This window comes from Enoplosus armatus, chromosome 6, assembly GCF_043641665.1.
Source record: "Enoplosus armatus isolate fEnoArm2 chromosome 6, fEnoArm2.hap1, whole genome shotgun sequence".
NCBI lineage: Eukaryota > Metazoa > Chordata > Actinopteri > Centrarchiformes > Enoplosidae > Enoplosus > Enoplosus armatus.
In genome coordinates this window covers 275,001-289,866 of record NC_092185.1, presented here as the reverse complement: position 1 = coordinate 289,866, position 14,866 = coordinate 275,001, and the positions used below count along the sequence as shown (strand labels likewise).

Below are 14,866 nucleotides of genomic sequence, written 5' to 3'. Positions count from 1 at the left end.
CAACTTTAATATCCAAACTACTATTGTGACTTGTTCTTTCCATAGATGTTCATCTCAGCATTGTAAAGTTATGAAATTGTAAAAATATCAGAGTAATAAAAATGGTGTAAGTGACACCCCATAACCTGCGAATTATGAACAAAGCCAACCGGATTATGTTAAGGCTGGCATGAACAGAATCATATTTCAATGGGTTTTCAACATATATGTAAACAGTATATACATCACATATATATATGTATATATATCTGTATCTTAACTAACAACAACAAAAGCTTACTTAGAAGTATTTGGACTCTCTTCTATAGCTTGACGATCAGCTGTTGTTGGCGGGGAAACGGCTGATTTCCCTGGTGGAGTCTTAAGCTCGTTGTAAATGTGTTGCGAAAAGATGTACCTTCCCGGTGTGTAGCACTCTGAGTTTGCAGGGGTTGTGTTGAAAACCACGGAATGCGTTGATGTCAACGAATAATTTTGTAACGGAGTTAAATCCCCGTCGGATCCGGACAGTCTCTGCTGACAAGTCTTGTACAAATGATATCTTGACCCCATCATGTGTGATATCTTGCTGTCTTGATTCACGATAGACAAACTCCGTCTCCTGAAACTTTAGGAAGCGAATGATGATCGCTCTGTGCTGGTTGGGTTTTCCCGCTGCTAGCGTGTGATGGACCCGCTCCAGGGTGAAGGATCTATCAGGAGTTAGCCCCAGCCATCGTGTCAGCCTGTCGTTAACAAAGTCAAAGAGTGTTTGTTGGCCCTCGGCTCCCTCTCGTATGCCAAAGAGCTGTAAATTCTTTCTTCTGCCCCGGTTCTCCAGGTCATCTGTCTTGGACTCGAGGTAAGCAATTCGCTTGACGGCGGAGTCGAGGGCGGCTTCTGTTTTCTCAAGTGCGTTCTCCGTGTAGTGTATGCGGCTTTCAGCCTCTTCAATACGAGTTGCATTGGAGGAAACATCTTGTCTCACTTCTGTTACTTTACGGTCCAATGCAGCCATCGAGGTCGCCATGCCAGTCAGACGCGTGTCAATGTTGTCCAACTTAGTTCCGAAGTCCGCCCGTAGCGATTTCAGTTCGCTTAAAACTTCAGCTATGTTAGCCATGTTGCTATCCTCTGTGTCGCTCCATGGACTTGGCGAAGTTGTTCTAGTAGACCAACCTCGTCCTCGAGTAAAAATATTACACAGCTTGGTTGCAGGAGGTTTTGACATATCAAATCTGATGTTGTATTTAAAGAGTTCGCAGTTTACAAAGGGATTTTGAATTAAATCGTGTACGGTTGTTGGGAGCCTCTCAGCTAAGGTGCCATCTTGGTCTCGCCCACGTGACCCCCGTCTCCTGACGTCTTTAATGCAGAAACAAACTGAATCATCTGTCAAACAGAATGACTGCTGTCACTGAGAACGACTGAAACAAACAAACTGTAAGAGAAAATCAATTCAACCACAGTCTGACAGGAGAGAGAGACTGAAGCTGCACTAATGTGATCAATGGAAATATTTCAGGGTCATCTCATATTAACATTAATTAACAATATGATATTAAACTAAAACTGTTCAGTTGAACTAACCTTACCCAACCCTGACCTAAACTAACCTTACCCAAACTCTGACCTAAACTACCCTTACCCCAACCCTAACCTAAACTACCTTAACTTACATAAAAAGGAAGGCGAGTCCCCACAATGTGACTGTGTAAACAGATTTATGTCCTCACAACACGAGTAATACAAGGCCACACACACACACACACACACACACAGTCATAAAGCTTATCCTCTTCGTCTTTCAGGTTGAGTTTCTGTTCAGGAAATCTCGTCTTCCTCTGCAATTAGACACTTCCTTAGCCAATCAGAGAGCAGGACCTTGAACACACACCCAGACCCTGACCTCTGACCTCTGTGAGGAAAGATGGATGGTCACAACTTTCTGGATGAGGAGGAGGAGAACAAAGCTAACACGCCAGCTTCTGGTTTTATCTGTGACTGTGTCTGCCCCCCGACCACTTAAATGAATTCAATCAAAAATAAACAGGAGAGGAATCATTAATAAAAACTTAATAAAACTTAAGACCACCACTGCTATAGGCCAAAACAATAGGAAAATGAAGTGTGGACTGTTAAACATCAGATCTCTGTCATCTAAAGCTGTATTAGTAAACGAGCTAATATCAGAGAATCATATTGATCTACTATGTCTGACAGAAACCTGGCTGTGTCATGAAGAATATGTCAGCCTGAATGAATCCAGAGACTGGACCATTCAATTGGCATCAAAGGAACCGCACTAAGCTGGTTTAAGTTGTATTTATCAGATCGATCTCAGTTTGTACACGTTAACGATGAATCCTCCATGTACGCCAAAGTCAGTCATGGAGTTCCACAAGGTTCTGTGCTTGGACCAATACTATTCACCTTATATATGCTTCCTTTAGGAGATATTATTAGAAAACACTCCATACATTTTCATTGCTATGCGGACGATACCCAGCTATATCTATCGATCAAGCCAGAAGAACCTCATCAGTTAGCCAAGCTCCAAGCATGCCTTAAGGACATAAAGACCTGGATGACCTGCAATCATCTGATGTTGAACTCTGACAGAAGTTATTGTTCTTGGCCCTGAACACCTCAGAAACACAGTATCTAAGGATATTGTTACTCTAGATGGCATTGATCCGGCCTCCAGCACTGCTCTCCCAGAATGCAGGGTTACTTGTGGTTCCTAGAGTCTCCAAAAGCAGAACAGGAGCCAGAGCCTTCAGCTATCAAGCTCCTCTCCTGTGGAATCGGCTCCCAGTTTGGGTTCGGGAGGCAGGCACACTCTCTACTTTTAAGAGTAGGGTTAAAACTTTGCTTTTTGATCACGCTTATAGTTGGGGCTAGCTAAGGCCTGCCTGGACCATAGTTATAGTTAGGGTGGTTAGTGAGTAAGTAATTAAGTAAAGTTTATTTAGTATAGCACCTTTCACAGAGCAAGGTCACAAAGTGCTTCACAATGATAATAAAATAGTTAAAAATACCATAAAAACAGTAAAAAGAAACAAACAATAAAACATAAGCATAAATGCACACAAAATTACAAACACTAGACATCAGTAGGCAAGACAAAGGCTAGTTTGAATTGAATTGAATTGAATTTGAATGAGTCTTCACCTGCTTTTTAAAGGCGTCAACAGAGACTGCAAATCAAATGTTATAGCCACCACTTCAAAGGCACGATCATCTTTTGTTTCCAGTCGAGCACGAGAGACAACCAGCAAGCCCTGGTCTCTATATGTGAAAACAAGAACCTTAAAATGAATCCTGAACTTGATGGGAAGCCAATGTAAAGAAGATAAGATGGGTGTGATGTGAGTTGTTCGGCTGGACCTGGTCAACAGCCTTGCAGCAGCTTTCTGGACCATTTATAGACGGTCCAGAGACGACTTGCTGCTTTCACACAAAATGCATTGAATGAACATATTTTCCAAAGTCCATGAACTCTTTTCATACTTCAATACCTGCAACACACTCTACATTTGCAGAAAGTTTCAAATCCTAACACACAGTTTTCAAAAACGTTAAATACACATCAAAAAGAACAGAACAGAATGATGGCAAATTCAGTCACAAACTTGCTTCTCGAACCCTTAGGCCACCACTGCCTTCTGGTGGTTTGAGTGAGTTTTGGAGGTGAGAGGTGGAGGTTTGGCCGAGATGCATGCTGGTAATGCAGACTTAGCTCTCAAAAAAATGTTAACTTAGCATATTTAGTGACATCTTGTCCAAAGATACTTCAACTATTAATTAGTAAATGATCAGGTGTACCTTCACTTTTCAACTCATCAAGTCAACTTTGAACTGTGTGTGTGTGTGTGTGTGTGTGTGTGTGTGCTCTCAGAGGTCTGGGTTTGTCCTCAGGTCTGCTGCTGTCGAGGTTAAACTGCATGACTTCCTGCAGAGGGTGGAACTTCCTTCTCACCAATAGAGGTTAAACACACAAGTGAGGACCTGACACGATACATGCTTCATTTAAACACAGAAAAACAGGCAGGCAGGCAGACAGACAGACAGACAGACAGAGAGACAGACAGATAGGAAGAAAGATAGGCAGACAGACAGGCAGACAGACAGACAGACAGAAAGACAGGCAGACAGACAGAGAAATAGATAGACAGGCAGACAGAAAGACAGACAGACAGGCAGGCAGGAAGACAGACAGACAGGCAGACAGGCAGACAGGCAGGCAGGCAGGAAGACAGACAGACAGACAGACAGACAGACAGACAGACAGCCAGGCAGACAGACAGAAAGAGAGATACACAGACAGACAGACAGACACACAGACAGCCAGGCAGACAGACAGAGAGATAGACAGACAGAGAGACAGACAAACAGACAGACAGACAGACAGAAAGGCAGGCAGGAAGACAGACACACGGACAGGCAGACACAGACAGGCAGACAGACACACAGACAGACAGAGAGAAAGACACACAGAGAGACAGACAAACAGACAGACAGACACACAGACAGGCAGGCAGACAGACAGACAGACAGGCAGACAGACAGAGAGAAAGACAGACAGACAGACAGACAGAAAGGCAGGCAGGAAGACAGACACACGGACAGGCAGACACAGACAGGCAGACAGACACATAGACAGACAGAGAGAAAGACACACAGGCAGACAGACACACGGACAGGCAGGCAGACAAAGAGAAAGACAGACAGACAAACAGGCAGACAGACAGACAGACAGACAGACAGGCAGGCAGACACACACACACACACACACACACAGGCAGACAGACACACAGACAGATAGGCAGGCAGGCAGACAGATAGGCAGACAGACAGACAGACAGGCAGACAGACACACAGACAGGCAGGCAGACAGACAGACAGACAGGCAGACAGACAAACAGACAGGCAGGCAGGCAGACAGACAGACAGACAGACAGACCGACACATAGGCAGACAGACAGACAGAGTGAGAGTATAAGTTTGTGTTTAGTAGAACGTCCGGAGTGTGTATGTGTGTCTTTGTGTTCAGTAACAGTAGTAGATGTTTTACTGAACTAGAAGTACATAAGTGTTGTCAACAAAATGTAAAGTATCAAAGGTAAAAGTACTAATTATGCAGCAAAGAGTCACATTAATTATACACCATATCACTGGATTACTGGATCACCTTCTTGATATATTTTTGGTTACTTTCATCTGTAACAGCACAGTATATCTTATCAACTCATCACATGTTTTGAGTGTAAAATTAAATCTGCAAACGTAACTAGCAACAGCAACATAAATTGGAAAGACTCGAGTAAAGTACAAGTACCTCAAAAAAAGTACAGTACATTAGCAAATGTACCTGGTAACTTTCCACCACTGTTTAGTAAAATTAATTCTGTGTAGGATTTTACACTGAATTAGTTGAATATTTGAGTATTGCAGGTCATCAGGGAGGATGTTCAGGGTTCTAACTTGTTGGAGTTGAATGTCTGTTGAGGTGTGATTGGACGACAGGATGAAGCGGAAGAAGAAGAAGCTGACATGGATCCTGATACAAGAACTGAACTGAAAAGTTTCTGCTGTTTCCTCACAAAACATCAGTATTTTGTTTAATGAATCATTTTTTGATGTTTCTTCACCAACAGTAGATATTTAGATCAATTTAAAACAAAACCCTTCATTATCAAACAAGTAACATGACTACACATTTAACACACATTAAAGAAACTACAGACAAATTAAAGAAACTACTGGTCTGTTTTAGAAGAAACTTTATTTCAGAGTAGCAGTGAAGGTCGAGTCTGTCATGTGTTGGTTGTGTGTGAAGGCTGCAGTCAGGATGTGGAGGGTGGAGGAGATGTTCCGCCCTCCTCTTCCTCCTCTTCCTCTTCTTCCTTCTGACCAGGACAGGATGTCAGTGGAGAGGAAGGGGGGTGAGGGGGGGTCCCACTAAAGGAGCATTACGCCTGAAGATAAACTCAGGAAGAAGGAGAGGGTGTGAATTTAAAGACTTTAATGTGAAGTTTAACAACAGCAACATCATGATTTTATGTTTGACTTGTAAAGTTGCTCTTTGATAAACAAAATTTAAAATCCAAACAGCTGCTAGCGCCCCCTAGAGACTAAAGAGCTCTGTTGTTAGTCACTTCAGCAGCGGAGCTAAGAGAGTACATCTTGTCTTAAGGAAAGGATATTAATGAATGAATGATTGTACTTAATTAATTATCTCATTAACATTGAACACTTTGTGAACCACCTCTCTCCTGAGCTGCCTTCAGAGAACCATGACACAAACTTTCCAGTTTTAATCAAAACAAAAACTACACGGTAAAGTTATTATATTATAAGAACGATAAGAGAAACACTTCTCTGTGAATTTGTTTGGGAAAAGTTTTTATTTCTCATATGTGGTTTGAAACTAAAGAAAAACAAGAGATTATTATTAATAAAAGTCATGATAATTCCACATGAAGTGTCTGAGCTGTTTACACCTCCACCACCTCCTGCTGCTGGATGTTTTCTTCTTCAGGTTTATTAGAACAACTGAACATGTGGGATGTACTCTGGTATTTCCGACAAACGAGCGTTTCCACGTTTCACTCTGAAACCTCCACAACAGTTGAATAGAAGGAAGCGCTGCTCGCTGACTTTTTCCTCCCACAAAGACTCACTTCCCTTCAGCTCTTCTGTTGTGTTCATTTGAAGCTGGAGGACGCACGAAAACTGCAGCCTAGAAACATGGACGTCCTGATTCTGGTTTTACTGATGCTTGTGAGATTCAGCTGTGTGTGTAAGTACTGCAGTGATGAAGTATTTCAGATTTTATCTGTGGACAGAGCCATTTTAACATGAACAAATTACAAACATCCTCAGACTTGTTTCAAAAGGGTTTTTCATTCTTATTCTGTCAAACGCTTTAGATTACTGTGTAGAGAGTTTGTACCGATGAAGTACTCAGTGTGTACAAGTGAAGAAGAACAGGAAACAAGGGGGCAACAAATGTTACTTTTAAGGGGGACCTGAGCTACATTACTCTGTAAGTACTTCTTTCATTACATATTGAATAAGTAGAGGGTATAAACAGGGTAGCAGTAGACTCACAACACATGTCATGAAAATAATATCAAAAAATAACATTAAAACTATAGTAACTTTAATAACTACTCCATTTTAAAAACATTTTCATTTTCATTTCCTAAAGTCAGTTTTGGTGAATGAATCACAATTCTGAAATTAATGTTACTTCATCATGTAAGTAATGATTGCACTGTGAGTACTGAGAAAGTACTCAGTTTCATTTAAACACAAAGTTGTTAGCCCCTTGTTCTCTAACCTTCTGTACTTATACACAGGTACCCAATAAGTATTTGATTGATACTGTGTATACACTAAATAATTAGACATTGACTTGCAGACAGTAATATATAACAATAATAATAATAATAATAATATATAATCTTAAGTGTTATCGACTCAGCATGAACAATTAAAGTAAACATTCTGTATATAATAATTATATTTTTATTGATATGTGTTAAATAAATGAGCTGCTGTTATGTTTTATTATTAATGAAAGGAAGTGGTGGAAGAGATACTTCTAAAAGTAGTAATACCAGTGTACAAATACTAGTTAGTAGTAAAAGTGGTGCATTAAAAATTTTACATAAGTAAAATTACGTATCAGGATCGAAATATGTTAAGTACCAAAAGAAAAGTACTCATTCGGCAGAATGACTTTATATACTGCTGAATAACTTAAGCTATAATAATATATCGTAATTTATTTGTTGTTTATATTTTGTACTAATAATCTGAATCTGTAAAGTAACTGAAGTTATCAAATAACTCAAAGAAGATGACGTGAATAAAACAATCATCAAGCATGAAAGACAAACGCATTTATTACAGAGTGACCGATAAAAGTTACACAGATAAACTTCAGAATATATTTTCACACACAATAAATAATAATAGCTGAATGATGCCGGACCCAGGAAGCAAAATAAATAAATAAATGCTAAAAGCTAAAACACGCAATACATATTGGTTAGAAATGAATACGCCAACTGCTAACACCCGCCACATAGAAAGTAAAGAGGCTTCTGTTTCTATCACAAAGGAACAAAGACGAGATTGTCTTCTAACTATGTTTATCAGTCGCATCCGAGGTGATCTGATGACTTTGTTTAGTGTTCTCACATCATATAAAGTGACATTTGTCTGTTTCTGTCTGCTGCAGACAAGTAGATTTAACATGAAACATGCTGAAAAGTGTTTCGGGGGAGAAACTTCTCACAATGAAAAGTGAACACATCTTTTATTTAAATGGCTGCTGCTTCGTCAGGTGGGAGACAATCAGCACACACTGTTTTTGTGACTGATTCACAGTTTTAAAGTTCAACAGGTTTGTAAAAGTACAAATGAAGATGATTATTTCTCACACATTTTTAAACAACTTATATTGTGATCAACACCATCAGACTGGATGCGCTTAGAGGACTGTGTGGCTACAGAGCCTGAAGACACCTGAGTTTCTAACTCAAGGATCATGTTACCACCAGGCGAACTCTCCCCACGACCCTGTTATCGCGTGTTCCTTTGAAGGTTCAGTTCACCCACTTCATAATAAACAAACCAACATATTTATATATGATATAACAGACCACATATGCCTCTGAAACTTGTCACACCACTGCAACACAGTGGAAGTGAATTTATTTAGTTTGTGCTCCTGGCCTGTTGAACGTGTTTTTCTACAAACGTCCTGATGATCCACATACGTCACTGTTTCCTCAGTAAGACAAGTTGCTGTTAAAAGACACTTTTCTGTTGAGCTCTACAAACAAAAGTCCACTCACCTCCGGTGTATTTTGGAGGAGGCCAAAGTCAGCATCTAGAACTTTGGCACATCAAACTCCACCTGTCTACGCAGCTTTACGCCGGTCTTTAAAGACACAGGCACTCTGGGACACAGTTTAGTAACCTTTGTGTTGGACTTGTGTCTCCTCAGCTGGTTTTGTCATCATGTTGACCCCGAGGAGGTTGTGTCTGTTAACCCAAAGTCAGGCTGTCGTCCTGGGACGCTGTGATGTCACTAACCCCGCCCAGCAATGGATGTGGCTGGGTGGAGCCAGGCTGATCCACACTCAGTCCTCCAGGTGTCTCTGGGCCGATCCCAGCCCCCACCTGCCGCTCCACGCCCGCCTCGCCAAACTCAGTGACTGTAGCAGAGCGCCGGCGTGGAGCTGCTACAACACAAACGGAGCATTTGGATTGGCCAAGACACACATGTACCTGAAGAAACAGGGATCACGGGTGGTGATTGGGGGAAATCTGCAGACTTCAGAGTGGAGGAAGTATGATGTGGACTCAGGAGGGAATCAGCTGATGACATCTTTATGCCCTGAAACAGGTGAGAGGAAACGGATTTCTCATTAATTGAATGTGCACATCTAAATCTTAACGTAACCACACCCAACAGTGATGTCACAGCGTACTGACAGACCCTGGAGTGCGCTCCTACATCACTGCAGCAAGGTGGGAGGTTTAACCAGTGGAGGTCAAGTTAAGTTAATGTATAATGATAATGTATAAAGTACTGCATGCCCTATGACTGTTACACTATTATATATTAGATTATCATTCCTCATGCATTCATGTGGAGGCAGTATTTTACTGTTGTAATTGGTCAAGGCAGAGGTCATTTGAACTGTTTCATATCCTTTGGGTAGTTTAATTTATATCATATCATATCCACTCATCATTTCTTTTGTATGTAAAGGAAAAAGTAACAGCAGCTGTCAGATAGATGTAGCAGTAAAAAATATTTCTCTCTGAATTAATGTTGTGTAGCAGAAGTACTACCTTGGCCAAACTGGAAATACTCAAGTACAGTAGAAGTACCTTTAATTTGTACTCGTCTATTACTGTACGTAGTTACATTACAGGGGTGGGCGTTAGTCATGACATCACTTCCTGTCTAGCCTATGTTCCACCAACTTCTGTAACTCAACACAATCTCTCATTCAGCATTTCTTTCCTGTGTCTTGAACATGAAGCGTCTTCCTGGAGTTTACTTCCTATATTCTCAGACAGATCAGCTCCACTACAGCAGCTGATATTAGAAACTGAAACCTAAGTTAATAAGAACAAACTACGGGAGCATGGGTTCTTACATCGTCTATCCATAAAACTCACCAACTCTCTTCTAAAGTCATTTTTCTGATTTTGTATCTGTAATCTCTGAAGCCACACAGCTGTCTTAGTTATTAGATTCTAGTTAAGAGTGCTTTGAATGAGGTTTTCTGACTTCTGTAAACAAACCTGGAAGTTCTGGTTTCACTTTGGCTCCCTTTAGCCCATATGTAATGAGTTAGCAGGCTTTAGCTCTTTGCTGCTTTCCATTGAAAATAGTTGGCAACACTGCTAATGGGATTCCCATCAGCCTCTGCTGTACTTTGTGTTTAGTGCTAATTAGCTAATATTAGCATGCTAACACGTTAAACTAAGATGGTGAACATGATACCTGCTAAACATCTCTCAGCAGCTCTCAAAAGGAAACGTATTAATGAGAAGTGGTGTACATGACTGAGTTCAGGACTGGATGACTCTCCTGATACTGACTTCCCTCACATTGTTGCTGCTGTCTGTTAGTTCACTCAGTCAGGCAGGAAAGACGTAAGCAGTGTTCTTCCTGTTAGAGTCTCAGCCAACATCTCAGAGAAGTCACTGATGTTTCTGGACAATATGACACACAGCAGTGAACTGAAACAATTCACTAACACACTGAAGATCTTCATCACTTTCTAGTATCTTTTGTTCAGTTATTTTGGATATTGGTTCTGAACTCATCCCTTAGAAACTTACATCAAGTTGAGAATGGCTCAGAAGAAAATGTACTACCAAATTCCAGACAATGATAAAAACAAAAACAATACAGTGATAAAGTAAGTAAGGTTATGTTCCCTCTATATAGAAAAAACATGCATTTTGCAGTTCACATAGTAGTCCAGTAGTCTACAACCATGCTAGCAGTGAAATGCGAACATATGTAACCAGGCCCATAGCTACCAGTGAGGATACCGGGGTCAGGTCCTCAGTATCTTTTCTTGGTCTTAGTAGTATGGTGTGCTGTGAACAAAGGTTGCCATCATCTCGCCTCTGTCCTGTCGTTATGTAAATTTGTTAGGGTGAGATGCAGAGAGATATGAATTCATGTGTATGACAAGCTCTGTAATGTCATAATGGGGTGTCCTAAGCTAGTGTTTTGCAATAGTGATCTTACTGACAAAATACTACAGAGGAGTTGGTCCAAGTGTACTTGGAGAGTGGTGGCAGTGGCTGGTTATTACTGAGAAGAATTCAAAATTATAAAGTTAGCTGCTGTTGCTAACAAATCCAAGTTTGCTTATGTAACTACAAGAAAAGTAAGGTACCCTAAGCTAACTGTCTGTCTTCTGTTAGTACAGGGGTGGACAGTGTGGTTAGTTTTGACTGTGAGGAGAACTCTGGAGCTCTTGTGCTTTAAGTTTTATTAACTCGTGGCTGTAATGCTCTGTGTAGCCAGAGGCAGAGAGGCTTTCAGAGATGCAATCACTGTCTGATGGATTGCTTCTATTGTGTGAATGCCTATCTCGACATAGTTGGTGGACATGGTGGTTACGCTCAGTGTCCCTCTTTGATCTGTTGTGAGGGTGACCTGTGGTCTTGTTTTCTTCCAAGCCTGGTGCATTCTTGCTCTGGAAGTATGCATGCCTCAAACGTCTGTAGTAATCTCTGGGATGCTCATGATGGGAGCAAGATTGGTCAATGCCATGAATGATAGGCCTGGCTGCAGCCCTCCATAGACTGTATTCCACCTGACCTGCACACTCAAAACAAGTAACTACGAGTTACACCACAGGAACAGAAGCAGCAAATGATTCAAGATCTCAGCTCAAACTAATAATCTATATGCTTTCAAAATGTGTCCAAACTTCTGAATCAATTAGGAATTTCTGCTCTGACATTTTCAGTGGCAAAAATATTTCAAATGTCAAAAATCTGAATAAACAGTTAGCTGTACTGTATTGCTGTACCTTGCTTCGATCATGCTGGCAGTTACCACCTACTCCAAAAGTGCAAGGTTCATGGTGATGAAGGATTGCATCAGGGCATATAGCCTATGTCCAAAATAAACATGTTGGCATGTATGAGAGAGAAGTCAGTCTCTTCTGGGTCATTGTACTGCTAAATATTTTGGAAATTACCTTTTGCTCTCTAGAGATAGTTGTGTGTCCAGTGATTATTACTAAAATGTTTCAGTGATATCACCATAATTCATTGATCATTAATGAGAAATACCTCTTCTTTTTATTTTATTGCAAATAAGATTTACATGAATAATTTTAAAGGGCATGTTATGTATTGGTATACATTTAATTTAAAGACATATTAGGCCTATGTATCTTTTCAGCAGTTATACAACTTCCTTGAATTCCTGTGGAACATGCTGGTAATTGTTTTTGGAAAGATTAATTCTCTTGTATTGAACACACCATGTCAGTGGGTGTAACGGTCATAGATCTTTGTTCTACTATATTTTGTTCACTGTCATGCCGTCATGTGGAACTTTGACATTATTATCGCTTATTGTTTGGATGAACTCAATAATACAGCAGCTGTGCTCTTCTGCTCAATTTGTTTGACAGAGAAAGTGATGCAATAAGAAACTGAACTGAATTGAAACACATTATTTGAATTTGTGAAGGTGGTGTGTTCAAGCTAACACAGGCTGTTAAGTTACTTAAATATTTTTGTATATGTTTTTTTTTACTAAAGTTTTTTGTATTACCTTATTACTCAGGTATTTTTCTCCCTATTTTTCAGACACAACTCCTGTCTCCACCATCTTTTATTCCTCCACATATAAACCGCCAGCACTCTCCAGCACAGTCTATACCATCAGAAGTCCTGCCATGACCGTCACTCATGAACGATTATCAAATACAGTAAAAACCCACAGAACCACTAGACAAGTCACCACCTCAGAGGTCCACAGCTCAATAACTAACGGGGCTTCAATGTATGTGAGTGACATCACCAAACCACGAACCAGGAGGTCAGTAATGACAGACTTCAATCCCGATGTTTCAACTTCAGTCACACAGCTGACAGCTTTAAATGGCAGCCATACTGTCTCCTCGAGTGCGGCTGTGTTCTCGACTGACCAATCCGCAGACGTACAGAAGAATTTGTCAGCTAGAAATGTCCCTCAGCTCAGGACTGAAGCCAAGACAACAGCAGCACTCCAAGACATTTCCACCACGTCCTCCTTAATTAGAACTGGACCTGAGTGGACTGAAACTGCAGCTCTAGTTTTCTCGACAGTTTCCTCAGAGCTAAACAGGAGTGACACGACTGATCTTCAGGTCACCTCGGCAGTCACGTCTGATGCTTCTGTTGGTTTATCTGCTGTTTCTGACACAGAGTCAAACCAAGATACAATTTATACAACACATTCAAGTACTGACAAGAAGATAATACACACCTACCTTTTACCTGCATCCACCACAACTACACCTCCTCCTACAACTGCTCATGTACCTTCAATGGCAGATATGACGTCTACATCAATCATGGACACAGATCCACCATCGACCCCTCAAGCCCTGCCAACGATTTCCCAAACTTCACCCACAGTTACCTCGACACTGTCAACAGCCTCTACAGTTCATCCAAAGATCTCAGCGAGCACCACGACTGAAGGCATTCCACCTACATCTCCTACAGCCGGGGTGATGTCTACAGGAAGGATCGCCACCTCAACTCCAACCACAACCAAACCCACTACCATCCCTGAAACCACATCCATTACAACCACAAACAAACCCACTACCACCCCTGAAACCACGTCCCTTACAACCCCGACCAAACCCACTACCACCCCTGAAACCACATCTATTACAACCACAACCAAACCCACTACTACCCCTGAAACCACACCCCTTACAACCCCAACCAAACCCGCTACCACCTGTAAAAGCACATCCCTTACAACCACAACCAAACCCACTACCACCCCTGAAACCACATCCATTACAACCACAACCAAACCCACTACCACCCCTGAAACCACAACTAAACCCACTACAACACCTACAACCACAGAAACTGCAACCATGATGACCACATCCATCGTAACTACACCCACTCCAACCACACACATGACAACAACCATCAAATCCACACCACCTGCCACCACAACCAGTACAACAATTGCAGCTACAACAACAACCAGAACAACCACAGCTCCTCCTCCGACTACAACTACTCTTCAAACCACAACTTCAGGATTAACCACCACTACACCTGTAAGTATTCCTGTTGTTTTACATTTGTATCTCTGTTTGCTGCTTTATTTTATTATTTCATGTTAATTTGATATATATGAAGTACTGTCTAACATTACAGTGTTTAAAGCTTGAACTAGTTTGCTTCCTGGTGGGGACTGAAATCAAAATCCATCAGAGTTTCTCAGTCCAGATGTTGAGTTTACTGAGAGAGAATAAGAACATCTGCGATATTTGAGAAGCTGAAACCAGTGAATGTTTTTGCTGTGACAGAAACAATTCATCAGATATTAAAATAGTTGATTAGTTAATTTCGACTAATCGTTGCAGTTCTGGTATGAAAGTCAGTGTGTGTGTGTGTGTGTGTGTGTGTGTGTGTGTGTGCGTGCGTGCGTGCATGTGATAAGTGTCAGAGCTCCTCCTGTTCACAGATCAGCTCACGCGCACGCAACACTGATCAAACATGCGGATCAAATATGAAGTTATAATTAGAGCCTGTTTTTGGAGCTGGACCCGCGGCTGCTTCCTGATTGGATAACTCA

At 41.2% G+C, this 14,866-nt stretch overlaps 1 protein-coding gene across 1 annotated transcript in view; it reads left to right on the top strand.

Annotated features, from left to right (window-relative positions):
- The first annotated feature begins 6,732 nt into the window (after positions 1-6,732).
- Positions 6,733-14,866, top strand: part of LOC139286195 (receptor-type tyrosine-protein phosphatase beta-like) — a 41,257-nt gene continuing 33,123 nt past the window's right edge. Inside the window, exons 1-3 of the mRNA XM_070906929.1 lie at positions 6,733-6,784; positions 9,005-9,406; positions 12,862-14,345. Coding sequence (XP_070763030.1) covers positions 6,733-6,784; positions 9,005-9,406; positions 12,862-14,345 — 1,938 coding nt within the window. The remainder of the gene's footprint in view (positions 6,785-9,004; positions 9,407-12,861; positions 14,346-14,866) is intronic.